Here is a 22341-nt window from a genome sequence, read left to right as displayed (position 1 = left end):
AATGTCTGTGAACAATGCAGGAGTAACACGAGAACTCAAAACTTCAAAGCGCGTTGATTTAGCCATTTGTTCATTCTTTCCTTCCTTGTGTTTTCATTACCAGAGAGCACGCCAGCCTGTTACTCTTTGCAGTGATAAGACATTTTGCATTTAAAAAAAAAAAAAAAGTATAAAGTCGGAGTGGCACACTGTGGGAATGTAACTTTTGTTTGTTTTTTTTTACCTGTCCTTGCTGCATTCCTGCCTCCAGTAATTTGGGTTCACTTCCCTTTCTTCTAAGTCGGCCTACTCACCTCCTCCTGCTTGCTTTCAGTTCAGTTACGCAATCTCTTTTTAAAGCCACTAAGAGCATCTGAAGCACTGATACTGGCAGGAGAAAGAGCAACATGAAATATGAAAAATAAACTGTCAAAACAACTCCTTACTGCGTATCTGCGGTACCAGGCGGCTACAGTGATCTGACTCCTTTTCATGAGCAGGAAACGAGTCCGGCACTTCCAGCCACGGTAGATCTTCTGGATTAGGGCTGCCAGGTCCTGTAATCGCTGCTTCCTCTGATCCTCGAGGTGGAAGAGCTGCAGGACCAACAGAAGGGAATGTTACTTGTAATATAATGACAGGTTTTAATGGTTTGGGTGTCGTGAGCATTTAATAGAGGAAGAAGCTAAGGGGAAGGCCGATTTCACTGATGGCATCAGTCATCCTTAGTTGCAAAACATTCCCAATAAGCCAACCAGAGGAATTATTTTACACCTATTGCACTATTCAATGGAAAAATCTTCAATATGTTCACTTCAGTGGTGGCAGATTCACTGAAAATACTCAATAAAATGTAGACCCATATTTACAAAACAATAGGCTGATGATAGAGCACCACGTCAAGAGGTCTGGAGGTGCATGAGAGAGAAGGGAGGACCACAGATGTATGTGAGAATTGTCCAGGAGATGTATGAGGGAGTGAGGACTTGGGTTAGGGTAACAGACAAGATCTCAGTTAGAGGAGGTCTGAACCAGGGATGGTCTTGAAGTCCTTACCTCTTATCTGGTTATGGATGTGTTGACTAAAGGGATACAAGACCAAGTGCCCCGGTACAGGATTTTTGCTAATGATGTTGTGTAGCACTAGAAAAGAGGACATAAAGTTGGAAGAATGGAGAAGGGCTTTGGAAGATAGACGGTTGAAGACAAATGGGAAGAAGATGACAGAATATCTGAGGTTTAAAAACGATCAGGACTCAGAAGTTTCCATGCAAAAGTTTAAGTATCTAGGATCAGTGGTAGCACAAGATGGAAAATTGGATGCAGAGATAACAGAGTGCAGCGTGGATGGAACAATTGGAATAAGGTATCAGGAGTATTGTGTGATCGAAGAGTTAAGGCGAAGGTTAAAGGTCAGGTTTTTAAGACCAGCAGTGATGTATGGAGATGAGACCTGGGCAGTAAAAAGAGCAGAGCAGGAGAAGAATTTTGATGGGCGTGTGGAGCCACAAAGAAGCACAGAAGAAGAAATGAGACAATCAGAGGTCCAAGAAAAGAGGAAGATAAATCTTAAAGTACAGGAAAGTAGGTTGAAGCGGTATTAGCATGTGAGACAAGACTATGTGGGGAAAAGAGGGATGGTAATGGAAGTCCAGGTGAAGAGAAAGTAAGGGAGGAAAAAGCAGAGGTGGACGGATAAAATAAAAAGACCTGAAGGAAGTGGGCTTGACTGGGGAGGAGGTACAGGACTGGGCTGTGTGGAGAAGGTTGATCAAACACATCAACCACACATAGAAGTGGGCAACGATGAAGAGGAACAGAAGAATTTTTAAAACAATAGGCAGCTTCTAAGGTTCTGAGGGTGCATTTATTTTATATTCACGATGGCACGATGACACTTCTACTGTACACAATTTATACATTCTGCAAGAGTCCATAAATTCAAATCTGTACCGTTCTGGGATTCCTGATAAATATTTTTGACCTCCCATAGGAATACTCTTCTCTGGGGATCTGCAGATCTTTCAGAAGCACCTCCACGCCCTCCCTGGAAAGGACAAGCAGACATATATAATTCATAAGAAGACAGAATGAAAATATTCTTGAAAAAAAAAAATTAAATGTAGCCAGACATGAAGAAAAATCAATAAGGCTGTGATTCCTGAGCCTCATTGCTTTGTACACGACACGTGTGTGTTCTTCTTGAACTTAAATGTATACTAAAGGGTATCAAAAGTGTCAGCCTGCTCTAAAAAAAAGGGAACCACCAATGAAACCAAACAAGTTTTACTTTTCATCCTAATGCACCCCTTGTGACATTCCCAAAATTTTCTACTCAAATAAAATGTTTTAAACCCTATGGCCAGAAGTATGCGGACACCCCTCCAAATTAGTGAGTTCTGGGGTTTCATTGTTAACGGGAGCATCAAATCAAACACATAGCCATGCAATCTCCATTGGCAGTAAAAAGGGCTGAAGAGCTTGGTGACTTTAAAAATGGCGCTTTCATCAGATGTCACCTTAAGTCAGCGCATGGAACTTCTGCTCTGCTAGTTCTGCTTCAGTCAACTCTAAGTGTTATTACTGTGAAGTGGTAGACCACACAAACTCACAGAGCGGGCCTGTCGACCACTGACGTACATCACATGTACAAAGTAGGGAATCCATTCCTGGGCATTTTTCATTCCTGGGAATGAAACTGCTGTAATTCCCGAGAAAACGGGAATGGCCAAGCTCGCATATATAGCGTGTAAAAATCGATCAAGAAATAGTAGAGTTACAGTTGAAAATAATTAAGTTGCATGGTTTTTTGACCCACGGTGTAGTGTGTTGCCGATTAATTGTCAACAACAGACCAGCACCAGTCAGTCTCCCAGCTCCCACGAAGACTGAGCACAGTGGACTGGGAGGTGTCTGCACTCTGCAGCTCATGAATGCCGGGACGGGGCAGAGTTCATTGACGTCTGTGCTGTTGACAGCTTTGAACAGCAACTTGAAATTGCAATGCGTCAGTCTGTTGCATCCGCATTATCTGTGCTAAGAAACCTGCCATCACAGAATGATGACAAGAAACTGGATGCATCAGTAAAAGCTGAAATGGCGGTGTATCAGTATCTGATGACTGTGCCACCTACTTCAGTGGAGGCAGAACGTGCTTTCTCAGTGACTGGCATACTCTGCACGAAGGTGCACTCTTGCCTAGACGACTGCATGCTCGACACGTTGTGCTTTCTACGCTCTTATTACCGCAACTAACTAGACACATGTACTTATATGACAGCATGAACTGCTTGTAGTTAAGGTTAGTCTTTTATTGGTGTCAACATATTGCAGTAGTTTTATTAAAAACTAGTCATTTAGCCCGTTACAATAACGGGCGCTAGAACAGTAGTGCATAAACATTAGTAGGAACAGTCTACAGTCTATATTAAATGGCAAGGGACTTTGACCTCATTCTTTTTGTTGGTCGTATTTTTCTTTCTTTCAGCCTTTCTTTTGTTGATGTTTACTTGCTGAGCTGACCGTTCTTCGTGGGCTGCCACCGTGTATTGTGTGTCTTTAATTTTCTGTGACAGTAATACTGTCTTGTACGGCTCTATTCAATAAGGGTGCGTAGATAATTTAGTTCAAATGGCTCTGGAATATGTGAAGAGCAACAGGTGCAGATCTTTATTTACGTGCGCCTTTATTCGCTGCGCCCAATTGAGGTCGTCCTTTTGAGGCTCGCCTTTTTGTGCGCGCCCTTATTGAAGGATACCGTCTTGTACGTCCGCTGGCTTGTACGTCCGTAATATACCTTTAATTTTCTCTGGCGGTAATACAGGCGTGCGCGTCTTTGTTTTGATTGTGGAAGCTGCGATAAATCGCACACTCATCAGAGAACATAACCTTTTCCTTCTCAGCATTTGTTGCAGCATCAGATCACAAGCTTCCTGACATCTGTCGAAGTCGGCATCTGATAACTTGTTAACGGGCAATGGACGCCAACATTTCATTTGATGTGTTTTCACATTGTCGATTCCGCTATTCCCAACTCAGCAGCACGTTTATGAGTGGATTTTATTGGGGATCATTGGACAGACTCTACCACATCTGCACACGTTTCATGCCTTGTGGATGGTCTTCCACTTCACGGCACATCTCGGATGCTGCCCATTGCAAAAGCCTTCTTCTCCCACTGCAACAACGTCCTCTTGGTTGACGATGCCTTCCAAAAACGCACAACAAAGTCATCCATGACATTTTTGATCGATTTCCCAGTAACAGGCCACTCATGAACCCACACATTGGCCACCAAACGCTCCTCGATCGTGAAAACACTTGTGTCACCCATCGCTTCGTCTTGGAACAACCGCCACGTTGTTGCGATTTCTTGAGCGGCAGCAGGTAGCAGCACCAGACGGGATGTCAGAAACACACCTCGAAATACCGGGAAGACTTGGGCTGATGTCCACAGGAACCAAATTGTCATGGTTATTCCTGTAAATGCTCCTAAAGATAGGGGTATACGGACTTTGTGCACCCCTGTATAAGTAACGCAGTAGAGCACTGAACGTATGACATACACCGAGATGATGTCCACTGAAACAGTCGTACATGAGATGTAATCTGTTTTTGGAAACGACAACTCTACACTTTAGAACTCTGTATTGCAAACATTCAAATGTTTGACAAATTTTTTTTCAGAATCTTGAAGGATTGGGTCCTCATCCTGGCAGTACGGGTGCAACACAGAAATCAACTCCAGATGGGGAAGCAGCTCACTGCAGGTTACGCGGATACAGACTGAGGATGAGTAGCACCAACATTACTAAGCTTCCCACAAATCTACTGTAGGTTGAGAAGATGGAGGGATGTTTTTTTTTTTTTGGTTCTTACCTGGCAGGTCCTCTCCAATGGGGCCAAGTCTGTTTGCACAGCATCTTGTAGCGTTCCAGGCAAGGCTCATAAGTCTGTCTGAAGGCATAGCCTGCCCTCCTCACCCTCACGTTCTCCATCAGCCCCAGGTAGCGCACCTGATGGCAGACCAGCGAATCCGTAAAGATATGAGCGGCCTTCTTGTCATTTGGCTTGATGCATCTGAAACAAAACAAGTAGCCAAAATGTCAGATCACTTAACCTCAATTGTGTTTCTAATTGCAACACTCATGGGTGAAAAATAACTGATACAGCACAGGCACAGAATCCCGAAAGATGACGACAAACCACATATTTTGCTGGAACAAAAAAATATTTGAGCAAAGATTAAAACAAACAAAAAAAAATCAGTATATAGTTAAGGCAGATAGTTTAAAGCATCCTAATGAATTGTGGAAAGCAGGAAAAAATTAACTATAATAGTTGATAAGAGTAGAGGTACCATCCATCACTGAGTATAAGTCAGTGTCGAGTAGAAGTCAACCCGTTTACTTTTTGTATTTCACTCTACAGCAGTTTGTGATGAATATATTTGTACTTTCACAGATATCTAGGGCTTCTGCATGATTAACAACTCTTAATTTAAAGATGGCTTTTAAGGCATCTCATTTTGGCTTTATTTCAGATTTGAATTTACCTTCTGTCTGCTTACCCTGATATGTACAGTAAATAAAATGCACTGTTGTCATCATTATTAGGAGTCACAACGGTAACGTGTCATCTGGACTGAGCAGGCCACGTAATCCTCAGAAACTTCCTTTTTCTCTTCTCCAGGGGATTTCCCAGATACGTCTAGGCTGCCAGTTGAGAGATACGAGTCCTCCAAGTGTCCCCCCAGGTATTCCCAGAGTACAAACCTCTCACCTGATCACCATTGTGTGGTGACCGTAATGGTGCAAGAATGGCTGCTGTCACATAATCCATATGGATGCTGATGGCTGAAGTAGTTCTTTACTGTCTGTGCAAAGCATTTTGAGTAGGATAGAAAAGTGCTATCTAAATGGAATCATCATCATTATATTATTATTATTACTAGACATTAAGCCCGTTACAATAACAGGCGCTAGAACAGTAGCCCATAAACATTAGTAGGAACAGTCTATATTAAATGGCACGGGACCTTTTACCTCATTAAATTTTTTCCGTAAAATGCCTGTAATCTTCTCTGACAGTAATACTGGCTTTGCTGTCCGTAATATGCATTTAATTTTCTGTCACAATAGTGGGCAATCAGCAGATTCTCCCCAGCAACTGATGTAATGTGCGCAAAAATAAATCTACTTTTAAAAGTCATCGTATTGTAATATCATGAAAATTCGTATATTTAGGAAAACCCCTTCAACGACTGACACTTTACCGGACCAAGCTTCTTAATCGCAAATCTGACATCCTCAGAGTGAACACTTGCACAACAATTGGGAAGTTGGTCTCCGTGTCTCAGTGCCCGATTGGATTTTTCGTGTTTTATGTCTTACCTCATTTACCGAAATCCGATTGGATCGGCCGCGTGATATTTTATAGGTCCCGCCCTCTCTGTCTTGTGTGACGTGTAAGGCGGCCTTTGAAGCGTCGCACTATGCCCTACGCATGCGCACTACACCAGAAGACACACACACACGGACACTGGACGCACACAGGGGTTTTATTAAAGAGGATTACGATTGTGTCTTCTAATGGGTCATTCCAGGCACACCCAAATCGCATCAACTGAACCTCTCAGTCCAGAGAAGCAGCCGCCTTTCTACTCCCTCATTTTTTCTTTTTTCCATTAGCAAGCTGTCCTCCGTACCATAGATGGTGAGACTAACAACCTGCCACTTGTGCTTCAAGTCAGCTCAGTTCATTTTTTGTACAATGCTGAGGGGCAGATCTACTATGAAATGAATGAATGAATGTTAAGCTTCAGAGCTCCTAATCCTTACATAGTGTGAGCATAATGTCCCTCGACTTACTGTGTATTCAACAGTTATCTTTTTATTTGCATTTTTAATTGCTTCTGTGGATTGGTTAAAATATGGTATCAACAAGAACCCCTAAACCACTGATTTAGATCTCCCTCTTTTGGACAAACCCGATAAAAAAAAATGAATACCCATCTGCAGCTTGTGGTGTAGTAAATCATCAAACTGGCAGAAGTATTGCTGAAGGCCTGCCAAGGTCCAACTACTCTGATTAGCTCACAATCAAAGAACATTTTGTCTTGAATGACTTATTCTTCATTTTCCTAGTTTGGCCTGCTGACTTCACTCCCACCTTCAAGTCCTCTGCCTTATCACAAATTCTTGTTTTCCCCTTATTATTCTGACATTTTATTCTGTAGTGTCACATTTCCCTGGAACACCAAGCATTCACTCTACCTGCAGCTGCTCTATTTGCTCATAATTTCAACAACATTTTTATTTTTATAGCACATTTTCATACAAGGAATGTGGCTCAAAGTGCTTTACACATACGTAACTTTTGATATAGATCATTCCAGGAATTTGTTATAACGTACTGGTTTTAAACATGGTTTATCACCACGACATAAATTCTCAGATTATACAGCCAAGTATCGTAACTTCTTGCCCACTGAGCGTTCACTTTTGCTCCTTGTCTCAAACTTCTGGATTCTGAGTCCGAGTCAAGCACATTGCTGACCCTGCGTTCACAGCTGTGGTTCAGACCATCAAAGCGACAACACGATTTGCTTATTTAACAAATCACATGTTTAGACCCCTAGACAATTTGTATATTTTAGCCTTATATGAATAATTCTATAAACAGAAAAGGGGATAAAAAAGGAAGATGATGAATATCAGCCTTTGTAAGTGTCCGAATTATTCAGGAAAAGGAACAGCATGACATTAGAGAAGAAGGAAGCTCCTCCAACAAAAGATGCCCACAGTTCAGACTCAGTCCCTCTCCTCAATGGCCCTTTGTGTCTCCTCACACTGTACATTCCCGTATTCCACACACTTAAACATACAGTATATATTGAGGCTCACACAAACGCGGATCTGTTTAAAACAAGAAATCCAACTTCAAATGCAAGATTTTTTTTTTTTTTTTTAAAGATTGTTCAGTATTCTTTAAAGTTTCATCCTCAAAAGCTGAAATGACTGTTGTCACACATACGTGTCAGTGGCTCGCTCTCTGGGCTCTTCTGAGCTAAGTACTGCCACACTGGCTCGAGAGGGCGCTAGTGCTAACAGTGTTCCCAAGAAGATGCCCATTGAGGGCATTTGGCTCCGCCCCTTGCTATTAATCCCGTGGCCAATGGAAGGAGGTGGCACACCGGGGGGCGGAGCTCCTACCTGATGACTAAACATGAAAACCTTCACAAAGTCTAATGGCTCCTACAAAAAAACTGCACATAGTAAAATCGTGTCATAATAATAGTTTACATTTATACAGCGCGTTTCTCACTTCTCAAAGCTCTTTACATTGTGAGTGGGGGGCCATTTCAGCCACCAACAATGTGCAGCACTCACCTCACCGGGATGATGCGATGACGGCCATTTGTGCGCCAGTACACTCACCACATATTAAGCTGTTAGGTGTTGAAGCGGTGAAACAGACAGAGGATGATTAGGGGACCGGAATGTCCCGGCCTTGGAGGGTGATTTAACCAAGACATCAGGATACACCCTGCCTGATGGCTCCTTTTTGATTTTGGAGTTTTGTGTTCCATTTTGAGTCACAGAATGCACATTTTGGTTCATTGTTCTCTTTTTGTTTAAACGGGGTGGGGACGAATGGGTTGTGTCCCAGTACTTCTACTTTGGGCTTGCAGTTCCTCATTCAACCACACTGTCAAGTATCCTCTTGGCAGCTCCTCAAATGTATCAAATGTCTTCCAGAAATATTTCCTTATTCATTATACCTTTTATCGTCCCAAAAAAATTTTTGAGCTCAGGAATTACGATTTACTTGCGGTGTGCTGGCACCCTGCCCGGGGTTTGTTTCCTGCCTTGCGCCCTGTGTTGGCTGGGATTGGCTCCAGCTGACCCCCGTGACCCTGTAGTTAGGATATAGCGGGTTGGATAATGGATGGATGGTTATGATTTAGGTAATGCTGTATGGATTTGGGGCAAGGAAAATGTCAGTAAAGGATGTGAACGGGAGTACGCATTATAGTACAAGGCCTTTAAGGAGCTGCTGCATACTGTCCCCTTGTCACGTCAATGTGCTGGATGCAGATGAAATTGGCAGTCTTCAGAACTGCATGGCGACAATCGTCTCGTCATTAAAGAACAACAAAGCAAGTATTAAAACAACACTAATAAAAAAAAAAGTGTTCAGCTCTATATTCAATTGCAAGATGATAGATTATAAGCAGTCCACAGCAATGGTAGCACATCTTGTACTAAACTACATTTGTAAAACTAACTCAATAGAGAAATAGATACGTTTGTGAGTGTCTGTTATCTTCGCCTTACTGCACCCTCTCTTGCCGTGCGACATTGTGAGCTCGTCTGCATTCTTCATTAGTGCCTTGTTATTCATTTGGCTGCAGAATGTGCTTCTTCTTACTGAACCAGTTCAGTTTAAGTAATAAACGCCGATGACAGGCCATCAACCGAGTTACTAACAATCTGATATTCATGGGGCTCTGATTTTTTTCCCCTAGAACGCTAACGTCCTGTATTAGACTTTGGACCTTGCACTGATCCACGTGCTCTATGTATTGATTTCAGTGCAAGCCCTAATCATGAAACGTCAAATATTTCGAGGTTTGACTGACAATTGTACCCTGGGGGTTGATGGGGAACTGAACTGGATATTACACCGGTCAGTGCATTTATCATAAAACTGTAGCGACTGGTCAGTAATTTGCTTGTTACACATGTAAGCAGTGTTCGAACTTTGCAAAACTATCCATCTGAGTTTCCCCTTTGGACTAATAAAGTTTATCTCATCTAATTCAAGCCCCGTCCACACTACTACGGTTTCATTTAAAAATGCATATGTTTGTCTTCGGTTTTTCCTTTCATCCACACTTGTTTCTGACCACTGAAAACAGAGACTCTTAGAAATGCTGGAGGGCCGCATACTTTCACAAACGCAGCACCAGCATTGTGATGTGGACAAGCAAGAATGGAGTTTCCTGAAAATGATATTCTAATCACGCCCAACTTAGACACAAACGGAAGCAGCACAACATGCACTAAGGAAAGCAACTCTTCTGGGCCTGCTGTTGGAAAATGTTTGTTCTTCCTTGAAGGACAACTAATCAGTAAATGAGACATTATAATGAGCAGAATCTAATCGGTGAAGGGCCATGAAACCAATCAGAGTGTGACTACAGTATTGTTTTTGTAAAACTCCATTTTTGCTCGTCGTTAACGCATTTATGAAAGTATCCAACTGTGGAGAGTGTTTTCAAAAGTCGTCGTTTCCATGGGTCAAAAAACAACAGACTCACAGGGCAGATAATACAGCCAGTCAATCAATCAATCAAATAAACCTAACAAGTACATTGTGGAAGCATCAAATTGCCTGATAACAGCAGGCAGAAAAGACCCACCCCAGAGGAGCTTCTGTGGCTAAAAGTGCTCGATTTTACATGATGGCATCCAATTTTGCCACCATCTTGTTTTCCATAACATCTTCCAGCGTGTCCAGGGTTCACCCGGTGATGAAGCATTCTTTCTTGAGAATTTTGTTTAGACATTGTGCATCTTTTGAGCGGAAGTCGCTTGCCCAGTAAGACTGCAGTGTAGAACACCACACAGGTTAATTGAAATGAAGTGGATAGAAGTCTCTCCCATTTGCAGCACTAGGCAACTAATTAAGGAAGTGTTTGGAATGAAAGCCTTCTGCCACGGTGGCCCTTCAGGACCAGCCTTCTGATCCATACACGAGTGCCATGATGCAATTAATAGAGTTCAATAACCAACATGGCACTGCAATTTAAATCCAGAGATATCTGATGAGGCAGACCAGCATTCAACATTTAGCTACAAGACAGGTATGGCAGGCAGGTGGCAAACACATAGCTAGGACGTTTAAAAAAATATGCTATCTACCTGCCAACATGGACAAAATGTTTTTAAAACATGATTGTGTGTTTATAAAGCTTGAATGGACAATTGAAATATTCTAAAGCAAAGCTCAGCCAAGTTTCCCTGTAAAAGCGACCACCCCAAAGTCAAAATCACCTGATGTAGTTGGGATTTTTGGTCAGCAGGTTCTTCATAAGTGTGGCCACTGAGGCTTTGAACTGGAAGCCAGCAGTCGGTGGCCTCTTCAGGTTGATCTTAGTTGGGTTTCCATCAGGGAAGAGGGACTTAACAAGGTTGTGACTGGCCTTCCACATAGCTTGAGACAGATCTCGGTATAACAGGTCATTGTTTTTGTCCACAAAGCCTTCCACGCGGTAGAGCACCTGTTAGGGAGACATGGAAATGAAAGACTTCAAAAAAAAATGAAGAGTTTGTAACAGCAGGGCTTGTCCCATTTGTTCCTGAGGGCAAACACGTCGGTCATAAATCCACAAATCAAAAGGTCAGTTTACATGCTTTTAACCGACTCCATAACTAAATTCACATAAATCCAGCAGTTAGCCATTGAGAAACCACAATTCTATTTTTGTCATTGAAAGCTCAATTGGTTTTGTTTGTGATGATCAATTCCATTCTGTTTTTTAGCAATTCGCTGGCTGGTTCTGTCCGCAGGCGGTAAAAACAACAAATTACATATCACTGTGTGAGAAAGACGCCTGTGCAGCCATCAAAATTCCACAAAGTCGGCCTTTCAGCTGCTGAGAAGCCACCGTTAAATCTTCATGGTTAAAACTCAATCAGCAGCATGGCATCCAACCCTCAATACGCTCTGGGGATGAATACAAGACTAAAATTGTCATCAATTCTCCTCAAAGGAGCAAAGTGATTTATCCTGAAACCATAAAAGTTGGTGTGGTGTAGAATTAGCAATTTACTTGTTATAATGTTTAAAGAGCAAAGAAAGTAACAAACCAGTTTTTTTTTCTACCCCCCAGTGCTGGTTTTTGGGCCCGAAATGCTGGCCAACTGAAACAGACAGGGCAAGTTTTATTGGTTAATGGCTTGGATTTCTGGTGAGGAGATCAGATGGCCATAAATATTCTTGAGTTGTTCTTTATTGTCTTTTAGGTTCCATCTTATACGATTTGACACACTGGGTCTTGTGATATGGTGGGGTACCCGCTTTCATTCAGAAATCACAAGCGGCTGCACTTGACTTTAAGCATTGTGTGAGGTTGATCTATGGACCACCACCTGCTCATTCTACTGATGTTAGAAATATCTGAATTATTATTATTATTACTATTCTTCCAGTGGCACTGGATGTCAAGCAAAAGTGCTCCTTTACAGATCTCGGTGACACAGCCAAACAGAAAAAGAGTTTGTTGCATGCAATCAGATAACAGAAGCCTATATTTGTGAATTTCTCCTTGGGATTAATAAAGTATCTATCTATCTATCTATCCATCCATTCATCTAAATAAAGCGTCAATTTGACTAAACATATTTATAAAACGTGTGAAAATGATCCCAAACATCAGGCTTATTTTCAGATTCATGGCAGCCAATGATGACTTTTAACTCTTTTTATTTTCTCGTATATGAAGTATAGAGAAAGTATTGTAATCGTCCAAAAATTAGACCTCTACATTTTGATGAATCTCGACATATTAGACATCCCCGAGTCTGATTTACTTTCTTGTAGGGAAAGTATTGTAATCGTCCAAAAAGTCGATTTTGAGACTTTGATGAATCTCAACGTTTTAGATTCATTTTTGGATTTATGTCTGTATGTGTGTGTGTGTATATGTACACTGCTTGGCCAAAAAAAAAACTCGCCACCTGGATTTAACGAAGCAAATAGGTACGAGCCTCCTATTGGATAATTACTGCATGGGCGATTATCTTTCAGCTGGCAACAAGTTATTTAACCCCAACTGGTGCAATGAGTTGCTTCTCATTTCTTAAACAACCATGTCGAAAGACACATCTTGTGGTCATGGAAAAGATGTTAGTCTGTTTGAGAAGGGTCAAATCATTGGCATGCATCAAGCAGAGAAAACATCTAAGGAGATTGCAGAAACTACTAAAATTGGGTTAAGAACTGTCCAATGCATTATTAAAAACTGGAAGGATAGTGGGGACCCATCGTCTTCGAGGAAGAAATGTGGCCGGAAAAAAATCCTGAATGATCGTGATCGGCGATCACTTAAACGTTTGGTGAAATCAAATCGATGAAAAACAACAGTAGAACTCAGGTCTATGTTTAATAGTGAAAGTAAGAACATTTCCACACGCCCAATGCGAAGGGAACTCAAGGGATTGGGACTGAACAGCTGTGTAGCTGTAAGAAAACCACTAATCAGTGAGGCAAACTGGAAAAAAAGGCTTCAATTTGCTAGGGAGCATAAAGATTGGACTCTGGAGCAATGGAAGAAGGTCATGTGGTCTGATGAGTCCAGATTTACCCTGTTCCAGGGTGATGGGCGCACCAGGGTAAGAAGAGAGGCAGATGAAGTGATGCACCCATCATGCAAGATCTTGGTGAAAAATTAATGCAACACTGGATGGAACTAAATCTTGTGACACTGCAGAAGCTTATCGAAACAATGCCACAGCGAATGCGTGCCGTAATTAAAGCTAAAGGCGGTCTAACGAAATATTAGAGTGTGTGACCTTTTTTTTTTTTGGTGGCAACTTTTTTTTTGGCCAGGAAGTGTATGTATGTATGTATGTGTATATATATATATATATATATATATATATATATATATATATATATATATATACACACACACACACATACATACATACACACACACAGTCGATTCCTCTTAATTGGGACACATTAGAACTAGGACATTTTGTCCCAATTAAGCAAATTCCACAAAATTAAACAAATAATTTTCTTTCAATATTTTAATACAATTATTGAACCCAAATATAAATTATAAGAAAATAATATAAGCTGTGAAGAAAAAATAATAAATTCTAAAGTAAAATAATTAGGCGAGCCTACGATGGCTTGCATTAAATGGCTGGCTTTTAATTTTATCCAGCAAAGAAATATTACTTGAAAGTGTAAAATAATTTCTTGACATCTTGGCAAGGGTTATAATTTTATAAATAAAATTGACAAAAAAAAAAAAAAGTTTATACGTTATATGTACACGCGAGGTGGTGTAGGGGTAACTGAATACGGTTCGGTAGTGGTGACGGTAGACTATTAAGCAGACATGTGCTACTCCACTCTAAGATTGTACTATCTAAAGTTTAGATAGTTTAGATTCTAAACTTACCAGTGCGTCTTCGACGGGCGACGATAGATGACTGACTTGCCGCACGCGTCTGCTACTGTCCCAATTAAGCGGAATGTTGTCCCAATTAAGTGTTTAAATTATGTATTAGTTTGTTATTTTGGTTTTCATTCCTTGAGATTTGGCCCAAATAAGCGGCTGCCCCAATTAACCGGTGGCCCAATTAAGCAGAATCGACTATATATATATGTGTGTGTGTGTGTGTGTGAGTATAAACGCAACAGTACGCTTTCAGTTAGGTCAACCAGATTTTACTTTGGTGTAGTTTAATACTGGAGCCATTTGACAAAGAGGGTCTCCAGAAGATTACATGCACATGTAAATGCAGATTATTGAGAAATCAGGTTTCTGCCTTAATCAGGTCATTCACCTTAATCCGGTTATGTGTATGCGTGTCAACAAACTAAACGAAATATCTGTAGGTAAAGCTCAACTGACATTGTGGCGTCTCATCTCATTGTCAGTACTTTGTAGACTCAATTTATGTGGCTGAACTGACGACTCTGTTCGCAGGCAGTAACTTGATAAATCGAAAGTCCATTTGGGTGATATAAAGCAATTCAAGAAACGAGATTCCATAAATTCCACAGTTTAACTATTGAGATGGCTGAATGAAATGAGTGTAGTTAAAGCTCAAGTGGTATTTTATGGCCTGGACTTTAGGATTCTCTGGGGATGAATTCAATGCTCGTTTTTAGTAATCAGCTCTCCTAAATCTGTCCAGCGGCAGTCATTTAAATATTATGTATGAAATATGGACGTATCCAATAATTGAGATTCTACAAAGAAGGCCTTTTAGCTATTCAGAAGCTTCCATTCAACCTTCACTGTTTTGGAGGCCAGTCTTTGGTATTCCATTCCAGGCAGAGTTATCATAGCTTTTTAGGAACTAAATTACAGGCAGAAAATTAATAAATCAAACAGCGGTTTACGTCATATAAAAATGTGCAATGAAGAAGCTTCTATAAATCCTGCGGTTTAACTACTGGGGGGCCTCAATGGAATCTTTGTAGCTTAAAGCTCCGTCCATATCCTGGTCTCCCATCTATACGTCTCTCCAGAGAGGAGAGTCCAAAAGTGGATTTTCAGCTGAGTTATTGGCAGTCAACAAGTGATCATATGACAAAGGGAATGGAAACTTTGTCCTGTAAAACAGTGAACAGGGGACACCATTTTTGCTGTAAATAGTGACAACCAGCAAAACCAAAGCCAGGCCTTTTCAGAATGCTGCTAACTGAATGAAGCCAACTAGAGAAACCAGCCACTGAAAGTGACATTTGAGTTGAGGAGTTGAATCAGTATGGGACACCCTCCTATAAGAAGACAGGGCGGCAAAACAGAGATGTTAGAAGAGAAACCAGCTAGCTGGCTGATGGAGAGTGGACAGTGTGTGTGGGCAGCATTGCCTAAAATCTACATCACAGAAAAACTGAAAACTCTGATGGTTTCGTTAAGATACCAGTTGTCCCAGAGTGTAAAATCTTTCAGTTTCTGAAATGGCAGACTACTTATATTAAGTTTAATTTTTTTTACTCTGGTCTTAAGCATTTCCATCAGCTGATTCTGTCTGCAGGCAGTAAATTCAACAATTTACGTTATCGCTGGGTGAGAAAGACGCCTGTACAGCCATCGAAATTCTACAAAGCCAGCGTTTCAGCTGCTGAGACACCACCAAACTCAGTCAGCAGTGTAGCATCCAATCCTCAATATGCTCTGGGGATGAAGACCTTTAGAGGCCCTAAGCACTTATAATATTTTGGTGCCCCATACACATTTAAGCATTGTACGCATGTATGTGGGGGAATCTCTGTGTGAAAATTCAAAACACGTAGTGTTAAAAATATTTATTTTGTTTCCCTATATAAAAGTATTGTACAAAATGTGTATGATATTGGTATGTTATATATTGTTGTACATGTACGGTAATTATCGTATGTCCAGCAACACTGTGCTGCACTCACCCTCAGTGGACGACATGACCGATGCATGACGCCGAATGCTATACAGTGATCCCTCACTATATCATGCTTCGACTTTCACGGCTTCACTCTATCGCGATTTTTTCTCATACACGCTTACGTCACTATGCATGCGCTTTCTGAGAACTTTTATCTAAGCCCCACGATGGCTCCTAAACGTGCTGCTTTTTCTAAGCCTTCTGACAATGAAACTAAGCGCCAGAGGAAGATGCTTACCATCCAGGAGAAGGTGAAGCTCTTGGATATGATCAAAGATGGCAATACCCTACAAAAGCCTCCTCACGCATATGAAAAGACAGCGCCAGCAACTGCCTATCAAGATGTTCTTCAGCCGCACACCCAGACACCCACTGCCTACTCCTAGTACTCCTTCAGCGGAAGAAGACAACGACACACCTGCTGAAGATACTGCACCACCTTGTCACGCTTGGGTCACAGATTTGCACAGAAACACAGGAGGTTGTAGAAAAAAAAAGAACTTTATTCAAAGCACTGCAAACAAACATTTGTCTCTTTTCAAAAGTTTAAACGTGCTCCATGACAAGTCAGAAATGACAGTTCCGCCAGGAGCAGAGAATGTCTGAGAGAGAGAAACAAAACAACCAATTCCAAAGCTGAGAGGCGCTGCACAATACTTTTAATTAAGCGGAGTACCGCGTGAGAGGTTTATCACGCGTTATAGCGCAAGTAAGAAAGGTAAGGAGCAATGTGAAGGTAGACTGTCAGCTGTTTCAGGGGTTTTCACAGGGGCGGCTGTGTCCTCTGAGGGTGCGATCAGCGCTCCAGCTTACAACCTGAAGACTCTCCTACTGAGCTCGTGCCTTCATAGGTTAGTGGTTGTGTGTAAGAACTCTGTGTGTGTGTGTGTGTGTAATTAAATGTACAGTACAATAATAATAATAATATGATATTTGTAACGTCTAATATGTCTTATTTTCTCTTATTTTGTCTAATATATTGGGTAATACGAGTGTAATGGTGACTAAAGGGTGTTATTTCATGTCTAGAGGGCTCTAATAATGTTAAAAAATGTATTTAGAAGGTCGTAAACAGGTTTTCTATACTCTAACTGCGAAAATATTCGATTTATAAATAAAGAATCCCACTTCGCGAAAATTCATTTATCGCGGTAGAGTCTGGAACGGATTAACCGTGATAAACGAGGGTTCACTGTATATAAATATGGCAATGAAAAATTTCAGTGGTGTCCACTTCCCCTGATGCCCTAAGCGTGTCTTTATTATGCCTAATGGTTGATCCAACCCTGTATGGAGTTCTCAACTGTACTCAAAAGAACAAAGTGAATTGACATGAAACCATAAATGTTTACGTAGTGGAGCGATACGTTGCATGTCATTTTGTATTCTTTACTTGTAGAATAAGCATTTTTACTTATTATGTATAAAGAGCAAAGAAAATGGACAAACCAGTTTTTTTTTTTCTACCCCTAAAGCTTTAGGAATGCTGGCCTTTATAGCTGAATTGCTGGCCACCCGTGACAGAGAGGGCGAGTTTTATTGCTTAATGACTTGGATTTCCGGTAATGAAATCAAATGGCCATGGTGGACACAGAAAAAAAAAAAAAAAACACGAACCAGGATGAGCTACAAGGCAATTAAAATTCACATTGCAAATGTTAGCTCTATTTAACTAGGGGCAATTCACTCATCCTGTAATGCACCAGTAACATATAACCTTAATTCAGCTGTTTCCATTAGTTTATAATCTATACTACCTAAAAGTGGTTTTAGTTTGTAACCTGGGAAAGGAAAGCGGTAGGCTGTGGTCCATGAAGAGGTCAATGACTTTGAGCAGAGTCTTCCATCATACAGACGACCAGCCAGTCAAACGTGTGCAATGTTGCAGGTCCTGAAGACTCCATGTGAGATTTTAACATAAATAAGGGCTACTTTGAGGTAGCGGAGGAAGCAAAGAAAGAACAACATCACAAGATGTGAAAGTCAGAGATCGAGGCACGAGACCATCTGATTTAGACGTCAGAGAAATGTGACCAATGCATGATGCTGAATGCTAAATGAAAATGCTACCAACCCTTGACAATACTGATTTTCAGTAAGCAGTATACATTGTCACGCGTGCACATCGGAGGACCTCTTCATGGGCTCGATCAAGGTACGAGATAACCCGCCGGGGTGAGAGGGGACACGGCCGCCAATGTTCTCCTCTTCTTTTCTCCCCCTGGAGCTTACAGAAACTACCCAGTGTGGGTACTTAGCCCCACACGCCATAAAGAAGCTGGGCTGCCCGGAAGGAGTCGTCATTCTCTCCTGAGAGCGAACTGCTGGACGGAGCTCACAAGAAATTACCATGAGGCTACTTTGAAAAGCTGAGAGCTTCTTTTGTGTTTTGCCCCAGTGACTTAATTCTTCTTTTCACCTTAAGGTGCATTTTGAGCTGGACTTCATACAAATAAACGGGACAACCTGGTTGGTGACCCAAATTTTCAGTGTCACCCTTGTGTCTCCTGTCATTCCCACACACAGCCACAACATCCAGACTTTGCCATTTATATTTTTTATTATATTGTATTCTTTTTGGTATTTGGTAATGCTTTTACATTTCTATACTGGGATCTGAAGTAAAAATATTTAAAAATTGGGGCACCGGGTTCAAGGGGAGATGCCATTTGTATCAGGACTGAGAGGTCACACCACAATATAAAGAACAACTTCAGTAGGAGACAGACATTGGTTGGATGGTAAGTGTCGTATAAGCTGAAGAGCACTGAGCACTCGTATTGTGAGCTGGGGGGCTGATTACACCCCTACAGGTTAAAAAAAACGCTGAAAGACTACCTTCACATTGCTCCCTTGCTTGCTGGGCTTACTTGCTGCCAATCTATCGTGCGATACTTCGCAGACTTAAAAGTCCGAACAGCACTTGTTGATTTTTAATTGACTGTTTGCCTTTCTTGCTCTCTGTCCTTCCCGGCTCCTGACGTGCACTCCTTTGAAGAGGAAGATATGTTTGCATTCTTTAAATTGTGAGACGGAACTGTCATCTCCGTCTTGTCAAGGAGCATGTTTAAACTTTTGAAAGAGAGACATGTTTGTTTGCAGTGTTTGAATAAAGTTCCTGTCTCTACAACCTCCTGTGTTTCTGTGCAAATCTGTGACCCAAGCGTGACAGCATGTGTTGTGAGGACTCCCGTATGTTTGTTAGTGCTGGTGACAGTGAGTCCCTATGTAGAGTACTAAGAGTGACAGGTGTTTGTGAAGGGGATTCCTGTGTGGGATGACTGACAGTTGGCATCACTCGAGTCTTTGTGTGGCTGGGGTCTCTCTGCATGTGTGCGTGTTAATCTTAAAGTGTGAGAGTAGGCCAACCTAATATACGGATTTGGTCAAATCTACACACTTCAAATGATAATACAGTAATCCCTCCTCCATCGCAGGGGTTGCGTTCCAGACCCCCCCCCCCCCCGCGAAGGGTGAAAATCCACGAAGTAGAAACCATATGTTTATATGGTTATTTTTATATTGTCATGCTTGGGTCACAGATTTGCACAGAAACACAGGAGGTTGTAGAGAGACAGGAACGTTATTCAAACACTGCAAACAAACATTTGTCTCTTTTTCAAAAGTTTAAACTGTGCTCCATGACAAGACAGAGATGACAGTTCCGTCTCACAATTAAAAGAATGTAAACATATCTTCCTCTTCAAAGGAGTGTGCGTCAGGAGCACAGGCTGTCAGAGAGATAGAGAGAAAAGCAAACAAATCAATAGGGCTGTTTGGCTTTTAAGTATGCAAAGCACCGTGGCACAAAGCTGTTGAAGGCGGCAGCTCACACCCCCTCCGTCAGGAGCAGAGAAAGAGAGACAGACAGATAAAAACAAAATCAAAAATCAATACGTGCCCTTCGAGCTTTTAAGTATGTGAAGCACCGTGCAGCATGTCGCTTCACGAAGCAGCTGCACAGAAGGTAGCAACGTAAAGATAATCTTTCAGCATTTTTAGACGAGCGTCCCTATCGTCTAGGTGTGCGAACAGCCCTCCTGCTCAATCCCCCTACGTCAGGATCAGAGAAAGTCAGCGCAAGAGAGAGAGAAAAGTAAGTTGGGTAGCTTCTCAGCCATCTGCCAATAGCGTCCCTTGTATGAAATCAACTGGGCAAACCAACTGAGGAAGCATGTACCAGAAATTAAAAGACCCATTGTCCACAGAAATCCGCGAACCAGCAAAAAATCCGCGATATACATTTAAATATGCTTACATATAAAATCAACGATAGAGTGAAGCGCGATATAGCGAGGGATTACTGTACATCACTATAATGCATTGGTATATACTCTTCAGACTGAAACTTATTTTTAAGAAATAGCAAATGTATTGTAGATTTATATATGAATAATGTAACTGAGAAAGAAACCCCAAACCGCTAAGGAGGTAATTGACTGAACCGCTCATATTTCTGCATGTGAGCACACAATCAGTCGACCAGCCCCAATTAACACCCCAGAGCCTCTCTGCCACACTACCAGACCCACCTAAACCCCTCCAAAGCCCGAGCACCTTTGTATTTGGTGATGCGAAAAGACAATTTCTACTCTATGGATTAACATTGTATATCAAATCAAAATTTTTAAATTGTGCTTTGCCATGGGTAACCAGTAACACGTCAGCTCGCCATACCTTTCCCGCATAGTGTTGTATTCTGAAGCAGTTGTGGGGCAGTGTGTGGTCATTGAGGAACTTGGAGTTCTTGCTCATGCGGCTCTCGAAGTGCTCGTGTCCCGCGCAGATCTGGTTCAACTTCTCCAGGAAGGTTTCATCACTTACTGTGCCGGGCCGCAAACATTCCTCATCCAGCATGGCCAGGATGCCATTGGTGTTCTGGAGAATACGGCAGACAAAAAGGGATTCAACAATTAGAAATGATGGAAGTTTTTTTTTTTTTTTTTCCTTCCTGGTGGGATTGAAGGTTTGGAAGATTTTAAAATAAGTGTTGAACCCACTATGCGTGCTTACATATGGTTGCATTTACTGGGCACAATCATGCATCACTCAGTCACACAGGGACAATCCACCAGTTAACATACTGAACTACTCGGGTAATACTGAGAAAAGCCCACTCCGACACTGGGAGAACACGCAAACCCTCCACAAACAGACAGGGGATCCAGAAGATGTATGGCAGCAAGGCTAACCACCATGCTGTCCTGAAATAAAACATGAGGAGCAGAAATGTAAAAAAAATAAAAATAAATAAAAGAAGTTGAGAGTAAGAGGAAAGTAATAAGGAATTATGAACGCCACTCAAATTTTGACTTTGATAACAAATGGGAGAGTTTGGCCTACGCAAATGATCATAGACAGCCAAGCCATCGAGAAAACAACCACAGAAACACAAAAAACGAAAATCCACAAAATGCAAAATAAATGTAGGATAATTTAAACATGCGCCCACACTTACATGTATTCCATTTGAATTTTTTTAAATAGTATTATTTTTTCCAGCTTACATATTTATTTAATGGCTTTCCTACTTAATGATTCACATTTGGTAACACAAATATTTACATTTCATTCTACATATCTTGAAGTTAACCAGACAACCCATGAAGACCCCCACTTACATTTTCGATTAGGTCACAGATGATGGCATTATTGAAATAGTCGATGTGTGTCCATTCAATCCCCTACAATAGAAAAGAAACTTTATTTAAATATAATGTCATTCAAAGCAAACACCATTAAAAGACACTTCAACATCATATCTAAGTGAAAAAAACCCAAGCATATAATAAAGCAAGAACTCAGCATTCACAGAAACCTCTAATCATTCTTAATGCGGATTAATGTAATTCAATTTTTATTTTTTTACTTACTTAACCTCCTTGGCAGTGCGGCAAAGTGGCACAGTGTTAGCGCTACTGCCTCACAGCGAGAAGAGGCCCAACTAGCCAATCCCAGATAGCATAGGGTGCAAGGCAGGAACAAACCGTGGACAGGGCGTCAGTCTATCACAGGGGCAAACACACAGACAGCTCACCCACACAACAGGGGCCAACCCAGCATCACCAATCCACCTAACTTTTATGTCTGTCTTTGGATAGTGGGAGGACATGGGCAGAACATGCAAACTCAATGCAGAGAGGACCTGGGGGTGCACACCTGGGTCTCTTTACTGAGATGCGGC

General features: G+C 41.5%; 1 protein-coding gene across 9 annotated transcripts in view; it reads right to left on the bottom strand.

Annotated features, from left to right (window-relative positions):
- The window catches only part of myo1b (myosin IB), a 248800-nt gene that overhangs the window by 40865 nt on the left and 185594 nt on the right, over positions 1-22341 (bottom strand). For all 9 annotated transcript variants that reach the window (XM_051930300.1, XM_051930302.1, XM_051930301.1 and 6 more), the window contains exons 15-20: positions 21779-21841; positions 20835-21035; positions 11040-11266; positions 4858-5058; positions 1933-2026; positions 426-575 (exon numbers count right to left, since the gene is read on the bottom strand). In XM_051930300.1, coding sequence (XP_051786260.1) covers positions 426-575; positions 1933-2026; positions 4858-5058; positions 11040-11266; positions 20835-21035; positions 21779-21841 — 936 coding nt within the window. The remainder of the gene's footprint in view (positions 1-425; positions 576-1932; positions 2027-4857; positions 5059-11039; positions 11267-20834; positions 21036-21778; positions 21842-22341) is intronic.

Source organism: Erpetoichthys calabaricus, chromosome 8, assembly GCF_900747795.2.
Source record: "Erpetoichthys calabaricus chromosome 8, fErpCal1.3, whole genome shotgun sequence".
In the NCBI taxonomy this organism is placed as follows: domain Eukaryota; kingdom Metazoa; phylum Chordata; class Cladistia; order Polypteriformes; family Polypteridae; genus Erpetoichthys; species Erpetoichthys calabaricus.
The sequence above is the reverse complement of the archived record's forward strand: the minus strand, read 5'-3'. Positions and strand labels throughout refer to the sequence as shown.